The 27,122-nt window shown below is 38.7% G+C and overlaps 1 protein-coding gene across 8 annotated transcripts in view; it reads right to left on the bottom strand.

The window, feature by feature from the left end:
* The window catches only part of kmt2e (lysine (K)-specific methyltransferase 2E), a 131,803-nt gene that overhangs the window by 49,531 nt on the left and 55,150 nt on the right, over positions 1 to 27,122 (bottom strand). For 7 of the 8 annotated variants that reach the window (XR_010021134.1, XM_063072860.1, XM_063072858.1 and 4 more), the window contains exons 5-7: positions 22,689 to 22,769; positions 22,540 to 22,598; positions 5,738 to 5,910 (exon numbers count right to left, since the gene is read on the bottom strand). Coding sequence is in view for 7 of the 8 variants with exons in the window: in XM_063072860.1 (XP_062928930.1) it covers positions 5,738 to 5,910; positions 22,540 to 22,598; positions 22,689 to 22,769 (313 nt within the window). In the remaining variant the exon portion in view is untranslated. Of the gene's footprint in view, positions 1 to 5,737; positions 5,911 to 22,539; positions 22,599 to 22,688; positions 22,770 to 25,295; positions 25,511 to 27,122 lie in introns of those variants that run through there. The other variant, XM_063072864.1, reaches the window with a different exon arrangement.

The raw sequence follows: 27,122 nt of genomic DNA, 5'->3' as shown, positions 1-27,122 counted from the left end.
CCAACTTCTCATTGCTGAAGTTGGAGGGTCCCACATGCTTCAGAAGGTGCCCAAGAAGATAAGGGTGACCTGTCTCAATGACTACTGCCTGTTAGCACCCACATCTATTATGATGAAGTGCTTTGAGAGGTTGGTCATGGCTAGAATTAAATCCTGCCTAACAAGGAATTGGACCCACTGCAATTTGCCTAACGCCACAACAGGACTACAGCAGAAACAATCTCACTCACTCTCCACTCAGCTTTGAAGCACCTAGATGACAGCAAAACATGCATCAGGCTGTTGATTATCAATTACAGCTCTGCATTCAACATCATCACCCTCTTAGTATCAATCAAAAAGCTTCAAAATCTGAGCCTCTGCACCTCTCTCATCAGGTGACCACAGTCAGTGCAGAACAATAATATCTCCTCACTGACAATCAACAAAGGCACGCCCAAAGGATGTGTGTTTAGTCCACTGCTCTAATCTCTCTACACTCATGACTGTGTGTCTAGGCACACCTCAAATGCCATCAATAAATTTGCAGACGACACCACTGCTGTTGGCAGATGGCAACAAGGAGATATAGAGGAGTGAGATAAATCAGCTGGGTGAATGGTGTCACAATTGCAACCTCACACTCAACATCAACAAGTTCAAGGGACAGACTGGGGACTTCAGAAGAGTAAATTGGGAGAACTCACAGCAGTCCTCACTGATGGCTCAGTGGTGGAAAGGGTGAGTAGCTTTAAATTCCTGGGTGTCAACATCTTAGAGGGTCAATTCTCTGCAATCATGGACATCTTGAAGAGTCAGTGCCAAGGAAGTGACATCCATCATGAAGGACCTTTACCATTCAGGATGTGACTTCTTTTTATTACCACCACTGGAGAGGTGATACAGGAGCTTGCAGGTTTTAACACTCAAAGTTTTAATACAGCTTCTTCCCCTCAGCAATCAGGCCCATACACCAATGAACATTACCCCATTATTTATGTCTTGTATTACTTCTTTATTATGTAACTTAGAGTAATTTTATGTCTTGCACTATACTGCTGCAAAACAAATTCCACAATATTTGTCAGTGATAATAACCAGATTCTGATCCTGGGGAGGTATATTCTGGCTATTTCCCATCTATTCAGTTTTTAAAAATTGTTTCATTCACAGGATACGGACATCATTGACAATGCCCGAATTTACTGCCCACTCGTAATTGCACCTGAAGTGGAGGCAATTAAGCATCAATCATATTGGCAAGTCTAGACTCACATGCAAGCCAGACTGGGCAAGAAAAACTGGCTCCCTTTCATGAAAAACACAATTGAACCAGCTTGGGTTTTACAACAATCTGATGGTATTATAATACTCTAAATGAGAATAGCTATTTTTAAATTTATTTGTAATTAAATTTCTCAGTTGCCACGTTGGATTTGAGCTTTTCTGGACCAATGATCTGGAAATCCATCTGTTGATCAAGTAAGTTAACATCTATATTACTATACCTCCACAGACGAAAACAAAAGTTAATTGAAGATGCGTCTTTGTAGGTCACTCAGAGATAAACATCAGCTCATATGCAATTTGCACAGCCTCTTGCCATGCTTATTACAAAGATATTGAAATCTAATTGTCAGAATTGGACATGAGCCAACACTATGTTATTCCACCATTATGGCCTCCTCTTAGAGAAAAATCAAAAGATCAAATCAAATGTACAGTGGCATGCAAAAGTTTGGGCACACCAGTCAAAATTTGTGTTACTGTGAATAGCTAAGCAAGTAAAAGATGAACTGATTTCCAAAAGGCATAAAGTTAAAGATGACACATCACTTTAATATTTTAAGCAAGAAAACTTTTTTATTTCCATCTTTTACAGTTTCAAAATAATAAAAAAGGAAAAGGGCCCAAAGCTAAAGTTTGGGCACCCTGCATGGCAGTACTTAGTAACACCCCCTTTGGCAAGTATCACAGCTTGGAAACACTTTTTGTAGCCAGCTAAGAATCTTTCAATTCTTGTTTGGGGGATTTTCGCCCATTCTTCCTTGCAAAAGGCTTCTAGTTCTGTGAAATTCTTGGGCCGTCTTGCATGCACTGCTCTTTTGAGGTCTATCCACAGATTCTCGATGATGCTTAGGTCAAGGGACTGTGAGGCCATGGCAAAACCTTCAGCTTGTGCCTCTTGAGGTAGTCCATTGTGGATTTTGAGGTGTGTTTAGGTTCATTATCCTGTTGTAGAAGCCATCCTCTTTTCATCTTCGGCTTTTTTTTACAGGCGGTGTGATGTTTGCTTCCAGAATTTGCTGGTATTTAACTGAATTCATTCTTCCCTCTACCAGTGAAATGTTCCCCGTGCCACTGGCTGCAACACAAGCCCAAAGCATGATCGATCCACCCCCGTGCTTAACAGTTGGAGAGGTGTTCTTTTCATGAAATTCTGCACCCTTTTTTCTCCAAACATACCTTTGCTCATTGCAGCCAAAAATTCTATTCAAAAGGTTTAAAGGAACATCTACACAAGCCTGATGCATTTTGGAAACAAGTCCTGTGGACTGATGAAGTTAAATTAGAACTTCTTGGCAGCAATGAGCAAAGGTGTATTTGGAGTAAAAAGGGTGCAGAATTTCATGAAAAGAACCCCTCTCCAACTGTTAAGCACGGGGGTGGATCGATCATGCTTTGGGCTTGTGTTGCAGCCAGTGGCATGGGAAACATTTACTGGTAGAGGGAAGAATGAATTCAATTAAATACCAGCAAATTCTGGAAGCAAACATCACACTGTTTGTAAAAAAGCTGAAGGCGAAAAGAGGATGGCTTCTACAACAGGATAATAAACCTAAACACACCTCAAGATCCACAATGGACTACCTCAAGAGGCACAAGCTGAAGGTTTTGCCATGGCCTCATAGTCCCTTGACCTAAACATCATTGAGAACCTGTGGATAGACCTCAAAAGAGCAGTGCATGCAAGACGGCCCAAGAATTTCACAGAACTAGAAGCCTTTTGCAAGGAAGAATGGGCGAAAATCCCCCAAACAAGAATTGAAAGACTCTTAGCTGGCTACAAAAAGCGTTTCCAAGCTGTGATACTTGCAAAAGGGGCTGTTACTAAGTGCTGACCATTGCAGGGTGCCCAAACTTTAGCTTTGGGCCCTTTTCCTTTTTTATTATTTTGAAACTGTAAAAGATGGAAATAAAGAAGTTTTCTTGCTTAAAATATTAAAGAAATGTGTCATCTTTAACTTTATGCCTTTTGCAAATCAGTTCGTCTTTTACTCACTTAGTTATTCACAGTAACAGAAATTTTGACCGGGGTGCCCAAACTTTTGCATGCCACTGTATACACAATGGTGAGCACACCAAGAAATTGCCTTGATAAACTCACCTTTCCGTTAGACAGCAAAATTACCTAGGTGCCTTTTTTCTCAAATGCAAACAATCAAATTAAATTTACATAAAAATGACTATGTTTAATTATCTGAACTTCTCTAACTTCAACTGATCCATTTGATACTGAAGTTATAAATTCTATCATTTACGAAATCAACATCTGCTCATTATGCCTCTACAAAGTATCTGATTAACTGATAGCAGGGAATGCCATTGTAATGCAATTAACTGGATGAGACTTCACATGTGAATTTGAAACCTTAAGCAAGTTGACTGCAAAACACAAGTAATTTCAGTTAATCTACATATGCAAGGTCGGTTAATAACTATTGGCATAAGAAGAGTGACCTTTGTGGAGATAATTTTATGATCAACATGTGCAAAGCACTGCAGGCTTAAGTGAATGTAGTCTGACATTTTCAGCAGCTATTAAATGGGGACAGACAAGCATAGCATTGTTATGAAACACTGATTGGTCTGTGAGTGACTAATGACATATGTAATTTGTCATTATGATTGAATATGCTTTAAAATAACACTGCATGATTAATGATGACACCAGCTCCATATCCACTGCCAGAAAAACATCAAGAACTTTGGCTTGAATCAGTCCAGGAAATGCCCAAGTCTTGGAGTAATGAAAAACGTGGAAATGGTTATGATCGCATTGCCCTCCAGGGAAATAAAAATTATTTCTTAAATGTGTAACACTGTCAGTGTTAATGTGAAGAATTTTGAGTGCAATGCTTTTACAATTATGTCACAAAATTGACACATCTCCACAAGTGATCTAATGAAATAAAAAGTTACTGTAGCATCCTGGGTAGTCTCATGTACAGATCAAGTAATTGCAATTGTGTGATAAAATTTAAGAAAGGCACTGGAAATATGAATTAATAAACTTCTTTCCTTCATTTTCCCTTAACAATTAGTTTAATATGCAGTATACAACAGGAACCAAACTCAAACAATGGGCATTAAAAATGAGTGTAAAGTTACAAGAAAGTAATCAGCAAGTTCTGATGCAAGTACTCCCAGTGTAATGATTTGTTTTCTACAAAAGATAGATTAGAATAAATCAGGCATAAGATTTGTGTAAAATGGACTTAAAAACATAAAATTTTAAAAAAATCATTGTTTTGTTGTATTATTATGTTGCTAACTGTTAAAAATATTACCCAATGAATAACATTTACTGTAGTACATTAGAGTTTGGATATCTGATTTGACATATTCATGGGATATTTTACCATTTGATCTGATCACTCTCTTTGATTATCCAAATAGTATTTTATTCTCTTATATTTTTTAACTGACAGGTGTATGCAGCCTGCAGCAGTATTTAGTGGATTAACCCTGAATTACTTTTAGGTGGTACTGTTTCTGATCAGGAGGGAGCATGCTTCAAAATATTCCCAGAGGTTAACTTCCACCTGAATCACTTTAGAAGCGAGTGTGACCTTTGATAAACATCTTAACAAAAACAGGAAACCTGTAACAATGCAACATTTCCATAGGACCGCAGTGAAGTGAAATTCTAAATTCAAATCCAGTTCTGGCATGGGGCTCACACCCATCGATCACAATCTGACAGGAGATGTCAACAACACTGTACGAAGGACATTGTCATTTCCATTTTGTTAGCCAATCTGATGGGGCAAAACAAGGAATCCAGCAGTTCAAACAGTGTGTCATATGTATTATAGAAGCTGTACTGTGATAGTAAAATTCAAGCAAGTCAACACATAGAGCAATAATTCTGATGAAATTCATTGCCAAACCTTGAATCTAAGTTAGGTCACTTTTTCAAAAGTTACAGGTCAGAATTGTACATGGTGATCAATGAGACAGATAGCAGATGAAAGATTCCCTGTAAAATGTTAATGTCTTCTGCTAATTCCCACAATTGGTTGGCAGATTGATTAGAAAGTAGCTTCTCTGTATTTACTCTACACAGTATCTTCTTAATATTTTGAACATTTTCATTTATTGAACAGACCACAAAAACTGAAAGATATACAATCCAAGTATATTTCATCTGCCTTAAATGTTGGTATCAATTAAATTATGTCCTTTTACAACTAAGACACATCAGTACACATTTCTTAGTTTAATTTGTAAGTGGCTAAGGGTGGACAGATTTTGTTAACAGCTTTTTTAAAAGATGAATTAATATAGTACTATAACACATCTTATATTGTTTTTAGTCAATGCAATATAATCCATAGACTTTAAGGTTTATAAGACAAAACGAATTGAACGCTTTAACTTTTCTGCATATTCTGTTTCAAAGGGGGATGGAGCAGCTCTCCAGTTGTTGAACAGAGTAAAATTAGCAGATTATGATTAGACAAATTCTACTTGCCTTTCTCGATTTTGCAGCAAACTGCTCCTTTTCTCCACTTTTCTTTCGCTTTTTCTCAGTTACCTTTGTTACTCGAGTAGCGGTCAATGTGATAGTTGTAGGGATTTGCTGATAGGCTGTATATAGCTCCACAGGTACTTCATCGCCACTTTCAGTTGCACTGGTGTCTCCATCTGTTTAAAAGGAAATAAAATCTGAAACAACCCTGAACTGATACAATATTCCTATTTGAAACAACTTATATCTAATAATTTGCACAAAGAACCAAAGTAAACATATTCTGTATAAAAAATATAGCCTGAATTATCCATTCTTCTATTATTTGGATTGTTGATTATGAAAAAAAATTCAAAATAATTTCTGAGAATATTTTAAGAACAACACTTTAAACAAGTTGGATTCCCATTCAGAGCTGCTGGTTTAACTACTGCTAAAACAACTAATTAACCAATGATATGCCAACTCACAGCTCCTCCATATAAGCACACCCTTAAACAGCATTTGTCTGGATTTATGTTGTCATAATTTTGTTACAAAAGTCTCCATATTGGTAGCTGGATAAGTGCATTCGGGTGCTGTGGATGCCAATAGCCTGTTAAACAGTTAGAGTCTGGTCTACAAAGAAAGAGAAACCTAAAGGTTCAGCTGATTAGGTTGAGTGCTACAATGCCAAATGAGTAATGAATGAATGAAATTCAAGAGCATTTGCCACTTTCAATTATCCACCTATTTCTATTAATGATGAGGAGTGAGGTTATAAGAGGGGCTGCCATCATATGCTGGATAATCAAGCTTATACTCATTTTAATCCTCTACATCTCTGACAGTGACACCTGAAAGCAAGTAAAAACATTATGGATCTGATACACAGTGACATGTGGGGGCAGGCACATACAAAAAGTCCAAATAAAAGATTACTGTTCTATTATTCAAAATATAATATTTTATATGACACCTATTTTCTATGTTCAGATTAGAATGACATCCAAAAAGAGAAAAGTTATTTGATAGAAGACAGAAATAAGCCTTCTGTTCTTTACTTCAATAGCACCCCAAAGTACAAATTTTATTACTTGCATTATTTTAATAATTAAGTCTAAAGTCTGAATACCATGGAATTGTGTCAGGTTGTCACTTTAGAAAGCTTTGCTCCTTCATCTCATAATCTTGTTTCACCTCTTAGAATATCAATTAGGAAAAACATAAGAGAATGAAAAAAATAAGATATTCAATAGCCTTGTTGATACTATATTAAGAGGTTAGGGAGAGCAAGAAGATAATGTGTAAAATCAGAAAAGTGATACATTTTTTTTGGTTTAAAAGATGAGTTAATATGAACTAAAGTTGGTAAGTCATCAGGCCAAGATGGTTTACGTTCCAGAATATGGAGGGAAAGAAAGTGATCAAATAGCAGATGTACTAACCATAATTTTCCAAAATACGTTGGAAATAGGAACTGTAGCAAAGGACTGGAGAGTGGTGAATGTTAATTCTGTTCAAAAAGGGGCAAGGGATAAGCCGGCAACAATGGACCAGTTATCCTCACATCTGTATAGCTGGTAAACTGTTAGAGACCATAATAAAGGATAACATTAACGAACACTTAAAAGGGGATAATTTGTAAAGGGTATATAGTGCTCAACTAATTTAACTGCAGCCTTAGGGATAAAGGAAATTTAATAAATGTTATTTTTGTGAAATAAAAACATGAAAATCTTTGATATTTTCTATGAAGTTTAAGGTCCATGCTGTATAAGAACAGGAGCAGGGGTGTCAGGATATTGCCCAAATTGACAAGATTTAGCAAGGAGCATATGCTAGTAATTTTTTCATAAAAATGTTATGAAGAAATGCAGAAAAATAACAAACTACACATGTAAGTGCTGGGCACTGAATTCTATGTGGCATATGGCATTTTATAAGGCATATTTAATAATAGCAGTACTTTTCCATGTAGAACAGCACCTGAAAGAAACCCTAAACGTAATTTTCTGGGAGACTCTAATTTCCATCACTAAGCCCCCCACCCCCAACAAGGAAAACATGCTGAGACCTAGTTTAGTAGTAGGGGAGAAAAAAAGCAAGAAGAAAGTAAACTGAACAAACAAGAGGAGAAAAAACTTTACAGGTAGAAAGATGTGGCAGACTAACCAAATGGGCCTCATAAAAAATACTGTGGGATGTTAGAATTTTATGTGAGTACCTATTGGATTAGATATCCAAGTTTCCTGTTACAGGGCTAGAATGAAGTAAACAAAATTATAAACCAACCCCATAACAATTGTATTTTAGCACTTTTCCTTACAGTCAAAAGTGATATTATAGTGAAAATGACACTGATTCAGGCACAAGTTGTGGGGGGGGGGGGAGAGAACTGGGGTGCTGGGGAATGAAAATTATATGAAAATTATGCTTTCTCGGTAGTTTTGTTTTCCTACCATAGTTAACAGGGCTCTCAATTTGTCTCCTGCACTTATTTCCTTGACTTCTCCTCCCAGCCAGTGCAAGGATAAGGTTTCTCTTTCCTTACTTTCTACCAGCAGCCTCAATGGATCAAGTTCTTTCACTTGGTAACAACATCTACCATCACTTACTGTTACGAAGTGCTGATCAAGAATAGTCAGCATGGTTTTCTGCAGGTTATATTTGACAAATCTTTTGGAGTTTTTCAAAGAGGTAACTAAAGGTGAAGATAGATGAAGGTATGGGGTCTGTAAGGACTTCAGTGAGGCATTTGACAACGTCCAGCATGGCAGGCTAATCTGGAAGATTATGTCAGCTGAGGGTGATGTTTGACAGTCGATTCTCTTCCAATTGGAGGTCAGTGGGGTGTTCCAGTGGTCAGTGTGTGATCTCTGTTTTTTTATATATATAAATGATTTGGATGTGAATGTATGGGACAGGATTAGAAAGTTTGCTGATGATGATAAACAGTGGGCTTGGTGATTGTGAAGCAGGTAACAGTAAATTATCAAGCATTCTTGATCAGTTAGAGAGATGGGCTGAAGAATGGCAAATAGTTGTCAATTTTCTAAGTGTGGTGTGATGTATCTTGAACATTCCAACTAGAATAGGACGTACAGTATATCGGGCACTCACGACAATTCTGAAACAGAAGTATCTAAGAACTCATGTACAGTTTGCTGGGAATAGCCACACAAGCTTTCAAGGTTCAAAGTTCAAAGTAAATTTGTTATCAAAGTACATATTTGTCACCATAGAAAACTCTCAAATTAATTTTCTGGTGGGCACATTAAATAAATCCATGATAGAATGATAAGCATAATAGAACCAATGAAAGACCAAACCAACTTGGGCATTCAACCAGTGTGCAAACAGCAACAAAATGTGCAAAGATAAAAGGAAAGAATAGCTAATTAATAAATAAAAAAACAAACAAGCAAGCAACAAACATTGAGAACATGAGAGTGAGTCCATAGGTTGTGAGAACATTTCAATGATGGGGCAAGTGAAGTTGAATGAAGCCATTCCCACCCCACCTCGCCAGCTCAAGAGCACAATGGTTGAGGGGCAACAACTGTTCCTGAATCTAGTGGTGTGAGTCCTAAGGCTCCTGTACCTTCTTCTTGATGGCAACAGCAAGAAGAGAGCATGACATGGGTGGTGGCGGCCCAAAAATGGAAGCTGCTTTCCTACAACAATGCTTTGTGTAGATGTGCTCAATGGTGCAGAGGGCCACACCTGTGATGGACTTGGCCGTACAGGTGTCCCCCGCTTTTCGAACGTTCGCTTTACGAAACCTCACTGTTACGAAAGACCTACGTTACCTGTTTTCACTAACAGAAGGTGTTTTCATTGTTACGAACAAAGGTAGCGTGCGAAAAAAAAACAGCACGTGATAAAAAAGCAGCACCCGATAAAAGGCAGCGCGCGCCCCGAGCAGCCACTCTCCACCGGATTCGGAACGGCATTCTAGCCGGCATTGCTTAAACACGTGCCTGTGAGCAGCCATTAGCAAGATGAATTCTAAGGTATCGGAAAAGCCTAAAAGAGCTCGTAAGGGTGTTACACTTAGCGTAAAACTACACATAATTAAGCGTTTCGATCATGGTGAATGAAGTAAGGACAAAGTGAGTTTGGCTTGTGGAAGCTGACAAAGATGATGTTGAAGAGTTTTTGGCATTCCATGACCAAGAACTGATAGATGAAGAGCTGATGCAATTGGAAGAAGAAAGGTTAACAATCGAAACTGAATTCAGTAGCGAAAGTGAAATCGTCCAGGAACTGAACGTGAAGCAACTGCATGAGATTTTCGCTGCAATGATAAAGTACAACTTTAATTTTGAAAAGGTACGTCTGTTTAGGGCATATTTGCAAGATGGTTTGAGTGCTTACAAAGAACTGTATGATAGAAAAATGCACGAGGCTCAGCAGTCAAGCAAGCCTGCCACAGCAGACGATGAACCTCAACCTTTGACACCAAGGCGGGCAGTCATAGGAGAAGATGAGCTGCCTGCCCTAATGGGAACAGACAACGATGAGATGACACCTCAGTGTCCCACCACCCCAACCCTGAGGCCGCAGACAGATATCAATTCGCAGAGAATGCAGCGGTAGCTGGGAGGCACACAGCACATCTTTAAGAAAAAAGCTGAAATAAACATGTTAATTAATTAGGTGCTGCCCGGCATGTAATTGTCAGCCCAGATCAGAGGCGATTGCCAATTGCGTTGCTTCTGATCTGGGCCGACATTTATGTGCCAGGCGGCACCTAATTAATTAGCATGTTTATTTCAGCTTTTTTCTTAAAGATGTGCTGTGTGCCTCCCGGCTACCAATGTACCCCTGCATGCTTCGCAGATTGGTATCGGTCAGCGGCCCGGAGGATGGGGCCACTGCACCACCCAAACTCTGACGACTCAGTCTAACACACCATCATCAGTGTGCTCGGCAAGCTGTCTTCCCGATTCCCGTAAGTGATACTACACAGTACATACACTATTTCTACTTTATATAGGCTGTGTATTTTTACGTGTTATTTGGTATGATTTCGCAGTTTCATAGCTTAAAGGTTACTAGAGAGTGTTTTCGCCAACAGCGCTTGCATGAGATTTTCTGCCAAGAGTGCTGGCATGAGATTTTCGCTACAGAGAACAGTGCCGGCAATTATTGTGGAAAAGTATTTCTACTTTATATAGGCTGTGTATTTACCATTTCATTCCTGCTTTTACTATATGTTACTATTATTTTAGGTTTTATGTGTTACTTGGCATGATTTGGTAGGTTATTTTTGGGTCTGCAAACACTCACAAAATTTTCCCATATAAATAAATGGTAATTGCTTCTTCGCTTTACGATATTCTGGCTTACAAACTGTTTCATAGGAATGCTCTACCTTCGGATAGCGGGGGAAACCTGTATCTACTACTTTTTGTAGGATTTTCCATTCAAGGACATTGGCACTCCACACTAGGCCATACAGTCAGTCAATACGCCCTCCACCATAAATCTATAAAAGTGTGTCAAAGTTTTAGATGGCATGCCAAAGAAGTATGGGCACTGCTGTCCTTTTTTTGTAATTGCACTTACGTGCTGGGCCCAGGACAGGTCCTCCAAAATGATAGCACAGAGGAATTGTAAAGTTGCTGACCCTCTCCACCTCTGATCCCCCAATGAGAACTAGCTCATTGACCTCTGGTTTCCTCTTCCTGAAGTCCATAATCAGCTCCTTGGGCTTGCTGACATTGATCAAGAGGTTTTTCCTGTTGCACCACTCAGTAAGATTTTCAGTTTCCCTCCTATATGCTGATTCGCCACCACCTTTGATGAGGCCTATGATAGTGGTGTCATCAGCAAACTTGAATATGGCATTGGAGCTGTACTTAGCCACACAGTGAAAGGACCTGAATGTCTCTAACCTGGCCCTCAGCAGACTGCAAATCTCATAGTTCATCCAGGGCTTCTGGTTGGGGAAGACTCTGAATGATTTTATGGAACACCCTCATCTGCAACTGTTTTAATAAAGTCTATGACAACCATTGTGTATTCATTCAGATCCACAAATGAGTCCATGAACATGGCCCAGTCCACCGACTTGAAGCAATCTCAAAACTGCCCCTTTGACTCCCGTGACCACCTCTTTGTTATCCTACTATCTGGAGCTTTGCTCTGCCTACAGTCAAGTGATCAGATTTACCGAAATGTGGTCTAGGCATGAAACGGTAAGCATTCCTTATTTTAGTATAATAGTGGTCTACTGTGTTGGGACCTCTGGCGCTACAAGTTATATGCTGATGGTAATTGGGCAAGGCTTTCTTCAAACAAGCCTGACTGAAGTCCCTGACTATGATTTCAAATGCGTCAGGATGGAATGTTTCTTGTTTGGATACAACATCATGCAGTAATTCAAGTGCTTGATTATAGTGGACCGCTGGGCAATGTAAACTGCAGTCAGGATTATGCAGGAGAATTCACTAGGCAAATAGAAGAGATGGTATTTGACTGTTAGATGTTCAAGGTCAAGGGAACACGAGTTTAACAAAACTGCCATATCGGAGAACCACCGAGGGTTTATCGTGAAACGCAGACCTCCACCTTCTGCCATTTCCAAATCAGCAGCTCAGTTCATCCTCTGTATCAAGAAGCCTTTAGGTCTGCTCACCAAGTCTAGTGTGCTGAGAGTAAGCCATGTCTTGAATACACAGAGAACACACTATCTTTCGTTTCCCTTTGATACAGCAATCTTGCCCTCAGGTTCTCAGTTTTGTTCTGCAGTGACTGCACATTTGCCAACAAGATGCTGGGTAGAGGGGTCTAATTCCTCTGTGCTTCAGCCTGCCTTTGAGTCCCTTCCTCCTGCCTCGCAGCAAGCCATGTCGCTGAACTTCTGTCTGCTTAAAGATGCTGTACCTGCTTGCTTGAGAGTTAAATCCACTGAGTGCTTCAGAAGATTGTGAAATCTGTAGTTCATTAAGTCAATTTAAAAGTACATTGTTTAAAAGAAAATTACAGGCTGTAGTTCCCTGAAGATGGAATCTCATGTGGATAGGGTGGTGAACAGAGCTTTTGGTTTGCTGGCCTTTATTAATCAGAGCATTGAGTATAGGAGTTGGGATGTAATGTTGAATTTGAATAAGGCATTGGTAAGGCCGAATCTGGAGTATTGTGTACAGTTCTGGTCACCGAATTATAGGAAGGATGTCAATAAAATTGAGAGAGTACAGAGGAGGTTTACTAAAATGTTGCCTGGGTTTCATCTCCTAAGTTACAGAGAAAGGTTGAACAAGTTAGGTCTTTATTCTTTGGAGCGTAGAAGGTTGAGGGGAGACTTGACAGAGGTGTTTAAAATTATGAGGGGGATTGATAGAGTTGACGTGGTTAGACTTTTTCCATTGAGAGTGGGGAAGATTCAAACAAGAGGGCATGGGTTGAGAATTAGAGGACAAAAGTTTAGGAGTAACATGAGGGGGAACTACTTCACTCAGAGAGTGGTAGCTATGTGGAACGAGCTTCCAGCAGAAGTGGTTGAGGTTCTATGTTGTCATTTAAAGTTAAATTGGATAGATATATGGACAGGAAAGGAATGGAGGGTTATGAGCTGAGTACAGGTCGGTGGGAATAGGATAGGTAAGAGTTTGGCACGGACTAGAAGGGCCGAGATGGCCTGTTTCCATGCTGTAATTGTTATATGGTTGTATATGATTGCAGTGAGTAATTCAAAAGAAGTATATTTAGAAGTATTATATGTAGCCCACCATGGTTCATCATGGCCACCTTACTTCATCAGTGAGTGCATCAAGTTTAGGAGACAGACATTATGTGTTGTAGTTAATAAATCTTGCTGAGACCGCACTTGGAGTATTGTGTACAGTTTTGGTCACCCTGTTATAGGAAAGGCATTTTCAAACAGGAGGTACAGAAACGATTTACAAGGATGCTGTCGAGACTAGAGCACCTGAGTTGTAAGAACCTCAGCTATGTTGGATCTTTATTATCTGCAGAGCCGCAAAATAAGAGGTGACCTCACAGAAGTTCGTAAAATCATGAAGGGTATGAATATGGTGGATGACCACAGTCTTTTCCCCAGGGTTGTGGAGTCTAAAGCTAGACAACACAGACACAAGATAAGAGCGAAGAGATTTAAGAGACCTGAGAGGTAATGTTTTCTTTTACATAGAGGATAATGAATACCTAGAATGAGGTGCCGGTGTTCGAGACAGGATAAACTGCAACAGTTACGAGGCTTCTGGGTAGCTATATGGAAGGAAGAGGTTTGAACAGTTATGGATCAAATGAAGGCAACTGGGTCAAGCAGGGAGGATTCTGTGGTTACCTTGGACAGTTGGGCCAAAGGATGGATTATGAATTTACACCACAAGACCATAATATATAGGAGCAGAATTAAGCCATTTGGCCCCTCAAGTCTGCGCCGCCATTTCATCATGGCAGATCCATTTCCCTCTCAGCCCCAATCTCCTGCCTTTTTCCGTATCCTGTCATGTTCTGACTAATCAACAATCTATCAACCCTTGCCTTAAATGTACCTAATAACTTGGCTTCCACAGCCACCCATGGCACGAAATTTTCAACACCTTCAACAAGATTTGATCATTAAAGAAAAATTTTCTTTCTGCTATATGACAGCATTCCAAAATGTCAATTCCCTCCTTGAAATTCTGGTTCGTTTTTCTCACCCTTCTCATCCAAAAATGAGATGCACCACCTATCTTTTTACCTGGTTCTTCCCACCATTCCAGGGACCAAGTTGTTCTTCCAGGTGAACCAGCAATTCATTTGTATTTCATCTAATTTAATATATACCAATAGGTGCTTATAATTTGATTTGCACTATACTGAGGTACTGGCATGTAGAACACCTCCATTCTGTATGTAAGGGTAACCCTGAACTTTCATTGTCATTTCAATTCTCTATCCTACTCCCAATTTACACTTGACTTTCTACAATGTTTCAACAAAGGCCAACATAAACTCAAGGAACAGCATTATCTTCCTCGGTGTAGGCATCTTAATAAGTTTAATAACTTCAAATAACCAGCCTTCCCCACTTGTTAGACTTGTCCAGTTCTAATATAAGATCATCCACCTGTATCATTAACTCAAAAATTTCTCTCTTCACGTTATCTGATCCGTTGAGTGTTCTCAGCATTCTGTTTTATTTCAGAATTTTAACACTATATTCCACAGTTCTAAGTACTGTTTGATTTTTCCTCTCATTTATCTTTTTACAGAGAGTAGTGGGTGCCTGGAATGTGCTGCCTGGGCTGATGGTAGAGGCAATACATTAGAGACTTTTAAGAACCATTTAGTTATGCACATGAATGTGAGGAAAATGGATAGATACGGACATACTGTAGACATAAGGAATTAGTTTAGTTTAGTTGGCCTTACTTGAGTACTAATTTATTTAATTCAGCACAAATTGTGGGCCAAAGGGCCAGTTCCTATGCTGTACTGTTCTATGTTATATGTACAATGCTCCTGACAGATTAGCCATAGTTAGACAGGCAGCACCTAAAGTATGGACAATCTTTTGTCTCTGTCTTATCACAGATATTCAATTTATACTCTCCATTCCTAATTCTTCCTACAACTTCAAGAATTCTTTTATCCTCTCATTTTTCCAGGTCCGGCGAAGAGTCATTGAAGAGTTATTACTCCCTTTATAGATGTTGTGTAAACTACTAGGTATCACCAGCATTTTCTATATTTTTTAATTTTTTTTAATACTTTATTTACAATTTTCAGTTTTACAAAGACAAAATATATTGAAGATGTACAAAACAATACAAAGGAATTACAGCTCCAGGTGAAGCACAGACAAAACAAATCAAGAACAAAAAAAAAACAAAAAGGCTGCCAATTTTCAAGATTACATAAATAAACTTTCAGATAAAGAGTTGACACAATAGTGACATCACGGAAGCAATGTAAAGTAAAATGAATAAAGAAATTCGGTTAGGCACCACAGCCACTCATGAGACTAGACAGGTCAAGGTCACTATGTATGTGAGGTAATATGGCACTGAGCCCCATATTCTCTCAAATGTATTCTGTGTATTGGGTTTGTGCAGATGCAATCTTTCCATTTCTATAATAGACAACATCTCCTTGAGCCAGTGTGCGAAGGTGGGTGGAGTAGTAGACTTCCAGGTCAGAAGAATAAGTTTCTTAGCCTCCACCATTCCTAGATGCAGAGCAATCTGCATGTGGTGCGGCAACTCAAGAGTCTCTGCAGAGCATCCAAAGATGACGAGGTCGTGAATGGGTTGAATCTCTCCGGAATAGACTTTTTAGAGCCACTCAAAAATTGCAGTCCAAAAGTTGTATAATGTAGGGCAAAACCATAAAAGATGTGCTAGTGAGCCCTCAGCAGAGCGGCACTTATTGCATTCAGGAGACACAGATGGAAAGATGCGATTCAGTTTTGTTTTTGAATAATGTAATCTATGTATCATCTTGTACTGGATTAATCTGTAGTGTGAGTTAATAGAACAACAGTGAACACAGGATATTGCCTCCTCCCAAAGTTCCGCTGATATCTCTGAGTTCAAGTCCCTGGCCCAGGCTTCCCTAATAAAATCTGCAGAAACCAAAAGAGTAAAGCAATTCACAAGTTTTGATATTAACTGTTTGGAGTCTGGAGGAAGCAAGAGGTTTTCAAGAAAGGGATGGGTGGTGGAAGTAGGCTTGAAGTGTGGGCACTTTTCCTTAACATAGTGTCTGACTTGGAGATAGTGAAAAAAATGTGAATTTGGAAGGTTGAACTTAGTGCTTAATTGTGTGAATGATGCAAATTGGCCGTCGATGTACAGATCTAAGAAAGTTTTGATACCCCACTCTCTCCAGACTGCAAACACCCTGTCTAATTGTCCAGGCTTGAATGAATGATTTTGACAAATGGGAGTGTGTATGGAAACACTGAGAGTTTGGTGAGCCACTTTTATCTGGTTTAATATTCATAAAGAATTCTTTAAGGTAAAGTTTTGTTGGATTAGCTTGTCTGTTGAGGCATAAGTGGAAAGCAGAAGAGCAGGAAGTGAAGAATATTTAACAACAGAGGCTTCCAGCTGTAGCCATAAAGGTTTTTCTTGGGTCTCAGCACCTCCACATTTCCAGTATGTAAGAGCCCTGGAGTTAGCTGCCCAGTAGTAATGTTTGAAATTTGGCAGACCAAGACCGCCCTTCTTAAGAGGTTTGTGTAGGTGAGCCTTAGATATCCTGTGTGATTTGTAGCCCCACACAAAGGGCAATATGATAGAGTCAGGTTTCTTGAAAAAGGATGCACTTAAATATATAGGCAGGTTTTGAAAAAGATATAGAAACCTGGGTAGGCTCACCACTTTAATCGCATTTACTTGTCCAATCATGGATACGGGCAGTATCCTCCAGGACTCGATATTTGTTCTGAGTTTTTCTAATGATTCTATAAAGTTAAATTTGAAAAGGTGCTTTGGGCTCTTAGTCAGTTTAATCCCCAAGTAGGTGAAACAGTCCTTCTCTACTCTAAAAGGCAACTTTTTCAGGAAGTCTTCAGTAAATTGATCCACTAAGGGCATGAATTTGCTCTTTCCCCAATTTATGGTATAGCCAGAAATACTCCCGAAGGAATTTATATACTCTAGTAGGATGGGAATAGAGACCGCTGGGTCGGCTAGACAGACAAGGAGGTCATCCGCTTACAGAGTCACATGGGTCCCAATATTGCCCAACTTAGTACTTTTAATGTGTGTGTGGCCCCTAATGTCAATTGCCAGGGGCTCCAGTGCTATGTTAAACAGCAGGGCAGACAATGGGTCCCCTTGGCGAACACCACATTGCAGAGAGAATGAAATGGATTTATTCCCATTTGTGAGAACGAAGGATTTTGGTTTAGTATATAATATTTTGACCCATTCTATAAAAGCGTTGCCAAATCCAAACTTGTTGAGTGTTGCAATTAGATAGGGCCACTCTATCATATCGAATGCCTTGTGGGCATCTAGAGACAGTATAGCAGCGCTATCATCTATCCCATAATCAGCATACAAAATATTGAGAATTTTGCAGACGTTACAGATGGATTACCTGCCCGGGATAAATCCCCTATGGTCCGGGTGAATGATATTTACTATACGCTTACCAAGCCGATTTGCTAACACTTTTGTAATTATTTTCAGATCACAATTTAGTAGTGCAATGGGCCTATAGCTCCCAGGGTCCGTTTTGTCTTTATCCTTTTTTAATAAAACACATATTTGCTTCACTGAGAGAGGGTGGGAGCCTCTTGTTTTTAAAGGTATCCTGAACCATTCTCAGCAAAGTCGGTGTAAGGACATACCGGAAGGCTTTGTAGAACTCTGGCCCAAACCCATCCGGTCCAGCCGCCTTACCAATGGGAAATGCTGTGATGGCATCCTGTAACTCACAGAGCGAAAAATCCAAATCTAAATTCTCCCTGAAAGCTGCATCTAATTGTGGGAAGTGAAGCGGATCAAAAAGCTTATCAAAATCTTCCTGTGTAGCTGTTGATTTAGAGGTGTAAATTTCTGAATAGAACTCACTAAATCGTTTGTTAATATCCTTTAAGTCCATAAGCATCAGGAGAGATTTGGATTTTATTTTGTAAATGGCTCGTTTTGCTTGTTCTCCTTTTAACTGCCTTGCCAATAACTTCTGTGGTTTGTCACCCAAACTCAAATTGTTGCTGTTTAAGTTCAAGTAGTATGTTGCCAATTTGTTCCTCTAGAATGAAGTTGTATTCGTATTTTAATTTGAGAATGTTATTATAATCTGATTGGAGCAAAGAGTTTTTGTAAGCCTGTTCAGCCGCTAGTAATTCTTTCTCAATCACTTCCAATTGATCTCGCTTAGCCCTTTTCAGTGTTGCTTCATAAGAAATAATTTGACCTCTGATACACACTTTAAGTGTTTCCCACAGTGTTGAGTCATTCACCTCGCCGTTGTCATTGGTCTCAAGGAACTGCGAGATGTGCGTCGTAATGTATTCTTTAAATGCCTGATCCTTGAGCAAAAAGGGATTAAAGCGCCAGTTATAGGCTTGCTGAGGGAGGGACAGTTGGAGATTGAGATTGACAGGACTATGGTCAGATATTATTATGCCGTGATATTTGGTGAGGTCAATATTAGAGATTAATCTGGAGTCGACTAAAAAATAATCAATCCGTGTATATGATCTGTGTACATGAGAATAAAAAGAATAATCACGGTCAGATGGGTGTTGTAGTCTCCAAACATCCACCACCTTCTTCGACTTCATCAAATTGTTAAAAGTTTGCACAGCAGGAATATTGGGTGGGGGTGGGGGGGCAGAGAGAACCTATCTAAATACGGGTCCAGGTAGCAATTAAAGTCACCCCCCGATCAATATGTGGCTTGAATTGTTATCTGGGATCAAGTCAAACACCTTACGGACAAAACCTGGATTGTCCGAGTTCGGCCCGTAAACATTTACCAGTGTAATGGGAAGTAAATTGATATGCCCAGGTAAAAGCATAAACCTGCCATTTGGATCAACTGTGGATGAATGAAAACGAAAAGGCACAGCCTTACAGAAGAGAATGGCAATGCCGCTGGCTTTGGATGTGAAAGGTGCCTGATAGACCTGTGAAATCCAGTTAGCCCTGAGTTCCCTATGCTGAGTGGCTTTAACGTGAGTTTCTTGTAAGAATATAATGTCAGATTTCAATGACTTCAAATGTGCGAAAACTTTACCTCGCTTTATTGGGTGACCTAAACCGCGCACATTCCAAAAGACCAAGAATATGGAGTGAAGAGTATTATTCATTTGTGGTACCTTTTGCATTATAGAGAAACACAAACTTAATATTCAGTCTAGCAGCCAGCAAAAACCAACAAAAAATAAGATGAGCAGTTAACAAATATGTGAACAAAACCCTCACCCATTGCTTCCCCAAACAAAGCAGTGTTGCCCTCATCCTAATCTGGGACCGCTGGACAAAAGCGGAGAAGAACACCTCCAACTAACAGCCCCTCATTAGCACACATAATAAAGAACAAATTGAGGATAGAAAAAAGAACTGCCATGATTAAAGTCTGCTCGGAGCGTGTTTGGACTCTCTTCATTTATGTTGTGAAAAATAGCCTTTCAAAGTTTATGGTCTACAAAATTCTTGGCTTCAACCGGGTTGCTGAATACTTTTACTTGCCCTTGGTGATGAACATGGAGCCTGGCCGGGAAATGTAGCGAATGCCAGACCTCCTTCTCTCTCAGCAGTTGCAGCAACTCACAGAAACTCCGCCGTTGCTCCATAACCTCCGCGTTGTAATCAGGGAAGATTAAGATTCGATGACCTCCGTAATCCATCGAGAGTTGCCTCCCGAGCCGCAGAATCTTTTCTTTCTCCTGTGCGAAATGCACCCGTGCAATTATCGTGCGGGGCCTTGAGCCTTTCGGTGGTTTGGGCTGTTGTGTGCGGTGCGCTCTATTGATAACGACCGGCTTGGTGAAGTTGTCATCCCCCAGCAGCTTGGGGATCAGTTTAGCGACAAATTCAGTCAGCCTCCCTTTCTCCTCACCTTCTGGGACACCAACAATCTTTATGTTATTGCATCTGGATCTCCCTTCCAGATCTGAAAGCTTGGCCCGCAGCCTTTTATTTTCTTGCCGCAGCTCAGTGACTGAAGTTTCCACGGCATGGATTCACTGCTCGTGGTCGGCAATCTGATTTTCGGTGCTCAACAGTCTCTCAGTGAGCGCTTGCTGGACGGACAACAGACTCTGGAAACTGTGCTCAAACTTGTCAAACCGCTCATTGAAGGACTGCAAAAGCTTGTTTGACATTTTCTGCCAAATAAGAGGAAGCTCCTCTTCCTCTTCGGCTGACGACATGTCTGGAGGGTTCTTGCTAGCTTGGTCCCGGCTAATGTTAGCTGCAGCATTGACTAGTGGGTGAATGGCTCCCTTCCCACCTCGTGCTGTTTAACTGGACACGTTCATGTTACAGTTTTTGGTGGCGTAAAAGAGAAAGAAACAACAGAGTTCTTGCAACAAAAATTGAGAGTCAAGCGTTCAAAAAGGCAGTTTTAACTTGTAAAGTTTGGTGTGCCATGAGGAGCTTGAAAAAACACGCCTCACTAGCGCCCCCTCGCATTTTCTATATTTATGTCATGATTTACGCAAGTTACTTTCCTTGGTATCCTTCAGTTCAAACAAATAATTTGCATATGTGATGAAAAGATAAATTAATGAAACAGTGAAGACATAGGAAAGTCTGGGGCTTTAGTGGACAATGGCACCAGCTTGCTCATCTCTAACAAAGGAGAAATTAAGGATTAGAAAAGAAACTAGAGGTTAATTCAGGATGGTGTATCATAATAGTCAAATATAAATCAAGACTAGAACAGAAATAAAATCATTTATAGAGGGGAAAACCAAAACAGATGAACAAAAACTGAAAGATGGAAGAAATTTTTTTTAAAAATTATAAAACTTGACAATTCCCTAAATGCAGAAATGAGAATGAACTGCTAAAGTACACTCAGTGGCCACTTTATTAGATACAGGAGTGGAACCCACTGTAGTCTTCTGCCAATTTAGCCCATCCACCTCAGGATTCGACATGCTGTACATCCAGAGATGCTCTTCTGCACATCACTGTTGAAACACGTGGTTATTTATTTGAGTTACCATTAACCTTCCTGTCAGCTTGACCCACTTTCCTCTGACCTCTCTCATTAACATGCCATTTTCACCCACAGAACTGACATTCACTGGATGTTTTTTTGTTTATGTGCAAGAAAATCACAGGAGATTAGCAGTTTCTGAAATATTCAAACCACCCGACCTCACATCAACAATCATTTCACAGTCAAAAGTCAATTAGATCATATTTCTTCCCCATTCTTATGTTTAGTCTGAACAACAAATGAACCTCTCGACCATGTCTGAATGCCTTTATGCATTGACTTGCTGCCACGATTGGCTGATTAGATATCTGTATTAACAAGCAGGTGTACAAATATACCTAAAGTAGCCACTAAGTGTAGTCCACATTGCTCGTCCAAGAGAGATATGTTGGTATTCAATTAAGAACGCAATTCAAGTCAATTTGTTAACAAGTATTTAGTTTTAAAATCCATCCATAATTTTCTGCAACAAATTCAAAAATAATTCATGTCCAAATGTTCCAAGTAGATAAAAAACAAAAATAACCAGGATGATAAAAAGGAATATTAGTGACAGAGTGACATAAACTCACTGGAAATACCAAGGTTTCATCACTTGGGTTATACCTCAATCTGTTTCAACTTGCCAGTTGATTCCTGAATGAATCATTACATCTTTCTGGGATGATCTGGCTTAAAGGCATGGCAAAGTCAACAACAGTACAAGGCCAGAGTGCAAGCAGAGTTCAATCATCTAAACTGATCTATCCCTTCCAGAATATCGAATCTAACAGAAACTTCCCATGGGCAGGAATTTCATTGGGAGCTTGAGAAGTATTGGTATGCCACCAAAGACACTCAAATTTCTAAAAATGTACCACAGAGAGATTTCTCACTGGTTGCATCATCATCTGGTTTTCATTTCATTAAATTTTACTTTTTTATATATACTTCTTATTGTAATTTATAGCTTTTATTATTAAGTATTACAATGTACTGTTGCCTCAAAACAACAAATTTCATGACATATGCCAGTGATATTAATCCCGATTCTGAACTTCGGCTAGTTATCTCACTGCATGGCCTTTGAATTTCAGGTGAAAACAATTTGTAGACTGACTGCTTTTGTTCCACAGCTGATTCACAACTTTACATTAATAAAGATCTCTTTTACATTGATACGGATTCACACCTACCTGACATATTTTCCCTTTTCCTTGTTTGTAACAACATAGCTCTGTCTCTATCCAAACTCCTGAAATAATAATTACAGTATTTCAGTTTTCTGAAACATCAATTAAATCTTGAAAATATAAAAATCTTTTATATTATCAACTATACATACCGAGGTTGACAACGATCACATAGGTAGGTTTCTGGTATATGTTGCCGATCAATACCCATACAATCTATATGCTGCCACACGCTACATAAAATAAAAAGTAAAAGGATCAAATTGAGAAAAAAGCTGCAATGAAAGACATAACTTCTACAGTTAATTATGGAGGCAATTTATTTCAAGTCTTTATCTTCATCTTTCATAAGAACTGCTGTAATGCAAATCAACTGGTTATTTTTATTTTAAAAATTAAGACTATTACATGTGAAATAATGACAGTGCAATCTGATAGCATTGTGTAAAGCTGAAAGTAAATTTAAACTAATTCACTGTGTTAATTTAGGCTTTAAAATAGAAACCAATAGGGTTCTAAGTGTTTCTCATTCTTTGTTATATAATTGAAAAATTTTAGGAACTTTCACATACAAATCAACAAGAAAATCTCAGCTAAAATCAGAAAAAATGTAAAGATTTGCATCATAAAAGAATAGAAAATAACAAAGCTTTAACAAAGGAAGTAATGAAATCATAGAGTAAAAGTTATGAGGGAAGTGCAGAAAAATGTAAACTTATCTCACCAAAAATAACAGAAATATGGAATTCACAGAAATATATTTCTACTTTGCTGTCCATGTATGCTCTGCATTATTTCTTCTATGCTATAAGATTAATTATACCTTTTCGCTGTCAGAATAAAAGAAGAGGTACATCGCATCCGGAGTTTCTCCGGTTAGCGGACAATGTCCCTCCACGCCTCTCTGACATGGTGGGGATTCACACACGAGGCAAGTTACAGCAGTGGTTCGCCATTGCCTTCTACCGGGTGAGTTTCCAAAGAGATCACCAGCTCATAACTCAGCACGGATGGAAAGCGTGCAGGGGAGCCAGCTGGAGCTGGATTCGAACCCAACCCAAAGTCTGACACTGATGCCACTACGCCACCAGCCGGGATATTGCGTTTAAAACTCATATTTAATCATCTAAATATTTAAGTTGTACTTTTAATGCATGGCAAATATACAAAGTCAGTAATTTGCTTTGAAGTCTAATTTGTTATCTTTCAAATTAGTTGGCCAACTACCAGCTTAACATTCACTGATGGAAGCTTGTATGGCGTATTGCTCTGGGGTTGTGCTCCCAATGTCCTTTTTCTTTTTTTTTGTTAGCAGGGGTTTTTTTGTTGTAGTTAGTAGGGGTTCTTTTTCCCTTCTTTCTTTTTTCCAAAAAAAAATAGTTTTAACAATTTATTTTTTCTTCTTATTATTGATATATTGTTTAGCTTTGTTAATCAGTTATTTGGTAATTTAATTCCTCATTGTACATATTGACATGTTGACTTGATTACTTTAATGGTTTTTGTGTTGATCTTCAATAATAATTAATAAGAAAGATTTTAAAATGAAAATGAACATTCACTGGCATTACATTGCCCATTCCCTGATCATACATATCACGAGGTCACCACTGACTATAAATTGAACTAATCTATGTAACTTCATAAATACATACAAAAAGACCTGGTCGACACATCCTGTGGTGGGTAATTCATTTCCTGCCACCCAAAGCCTTGCTACTATTTACAAGGCAAGTGGTTGAATGCACTCCAATACCTGTTTGAATGCAGATTCAACAACATCCAACAAGCTGCTCATCTTTCAGGAGAAAGAAGACCAACTCCACTGGCAATCTTAAACAAACTTCCTCTACCACTTACACACTATGACTGCAGGGTGTATCAGCAAATAATTTACTACAGTTACTTGCCTAGACTACTCCAGCCGCAATTCCTAAACATTCAAGCACCATGAAAGATTAAGATCTTCAGTAGCACAAGGACAACACTTATGTACCTGCTTCCCTCCAAGTCACACAATATCTCAGTTTAGAAATAAATTGACCATTACTTTGTCACTAACAGATCTAAATCCTGAATTCCTCTCCCTAAAGTATAGTTCATAAAATGGACTACAGCAGTTAAAGAACACCAATCAACTTTACCTCCTCAGGTACGATTAGGTACAATAAACACTGACCTTAGAGGATTACCCAGATCTCAAAAAAAAACACACACACAAACTGAATCCAGTAAGATCCTTCTAATGGATTGATATAAACATCACTCCTTTTCCCAACAATTTTTTTTAAAAATCTAGGTATTTCTCTAGGTAAATTGTTGAATATTTCCAATCTAGAACTTCCAGCATCAAATCAAGTAGATGCTTGAAGACCTGATGTAAAATAATATTCCCTGAACTTTGCACAAGAACTTATTATCAGGCTCTAAAGTAGACACTCTTGAGAAGAATGAATTGACAGTCTGAGGAAGACCACTTAAAAGAAACATAATTTTAAACATATATACAGTACTGTGCAAAAGTCTTAGGCACATTAAAAAATTTATATAGCAAAGATGCTTTCAAAATTGAAATGAAAGTTTCTAAATATCAAAAAAAAAACTATGAAGAGCAGTAAACAGCAAGAAACAAAAGCAAATCAGTATTTGGTGTGACCACCATTTGCCTTAAAACTGCATCAATTCTCTGAGGAACACTGTTGTGCAGTTTTATAAGAAAATCAACTGGTAGGTTGTTCCAAGCATCTCGGAGAACTTGCCACAGTTCTTCTGCAGACTTTGACTGTCTCGCTTGCTTCTGTCTCTCCAGGTAATCCAATACAGCCTCGATGATGTTGAGATCAGGGCTCTGTGAAGGCCGTACCATCTGAAACCATATAAAAGATCTGGGGTGCCTAAGACTTTTGCACAGTACTGTAAATACACAGGAGCAAGCATTTAAATCACATACTTGAATTCATAAAGACTACAGCTTTACTAAGTCCTTTCAATTACTGATTCATTAATAGTCCTGTTTTTGTTCAGATTATTACCACACAAATAGAATCTGAATAATTTTCTTATTGAAAATCAGGAACAACAACTAGCACCTTTACCAGTCCAATGTTATAAATTGTTCTGAAATAATTTTGTAGTTTCTTTCATCCCTGGAGATTTCGTAAAATCTATTGATTATTCCTTTTATTATTATATGATGAACATTTTCTGTTAAAACAACTGGTGAAAGAGTTCGCAAACACGAGGAAATCTGCAGATGCTGAAAATTCAAGCAACACACACTAAATGATGGTGGAACACAGCAGGCCAGGCAGCATTTTGTGTGTGTTGGTGAAATAGTTGTAAGTTTGATTATCTGTCCGGAAATGAAATTTGGATGTAGATTGTCCTATTAGTGCTGAAGATTTATAAAAATACAGATACCATATTAATGCTCCAGTAAAAGCTAGGAGGTCTCAGCAATGTCTGCTTTAAGAATGATATGATACAAAATAATTAACAATTTAAAACCAGATACGGCTTATCTTCCCCTCAATCAGGAGGATGTAGTTTCATACCACTCCAGTGGCATGACCACAGAGATCTAGGTTGACAGTTCAAGTGCTGAACTGTCAGATGAACTGCTAAAATGACTCTTAAGTAAAACCAAAAGATCCTAAAACACTATTTTAAAGACCAAAGGAGGTATCAACATTGTCCTGGACAAAATTTAGCATTCAAATTATGTTTTTTTTAAAGTTATTTTCAGAACATCATTTGTGTGGTCAAAATTGTTGCTCTTTTTCCTAAGCCATAATGGCAACTCTGAAGAGACAACAGCTGAAGATTACAATGCAGATTGAAGTAAATGGAGTAAACGAGTAAATGAAGCTGCAGATTTGACGGAGGTGTACAGGATCATAACATCCTTGGATAAGCCAGTCAAATAAACATAGATCCCACTAATTGAAGGTACATAGAGTAGATGACATAGATTTAAGTCTACGCATGGGATAAAGAGGATTGTCAGGAAGAACTTTTTTTTCAAACACAGTGATTGACAATAGCCTGGAATGCATCATCTCAAAAGGTTGTTGGAAGTAGACAAAGTGTGGATTGGCACAAGAGAAATTAATTTACAGAGCAGAACAGAACAAGAGGTTGGAAGATTGTTCAAGCAGATGTGTGGGCTAAATGGGCTGTTAGAAACAGTCCACATTATTCCAACTAATCTGACCCTTTTTAGTTGCCAATATATCAATTTCACTTAGAAATTATGTCAAAGCTACCCAAACCCATGCTAGACACATCATTACTAAAACTCTGCTCTATTGTTATAGAGTAAAATCATATTGTTATCTGCGACAGCAGTGACTGCTTCTAGATCAAAGCCATAATCAGACTGTCCACCAGCAACAACTGAGCGAACCTCTCAACATTCTCAGTAATTTTCTTCTCCTTTTTCCAATATTTCAATTAAGTGATTATTATTATTCTGGTACAGACATTCACATGGCTTTGATGAACGAAGCAAATTATCAAACGACTACTGTCCTTTAGCAGGAGAAGTTGAATGGTAAACAGCAGATTTTCTAATGGACGTAATACAA

This window comes from Mobula hypostoma, chromosome 20 (assembly GCF_963921235.1).
Source record: "Mobula hypostoma chromosome 20, sMobHyp1.1, whole genome shotgun sequence".
NCBI lineage: Eukaryota > Metazoa > Chordata > Chondrichthyes > Myliobatiformes > Myliobatidae > Mobula > Mobula hypostoma.
Note: the sequence above shows the minus strand (reverse complement) of the source record. Positions and strands in the feature narration are given on the sequence as shown.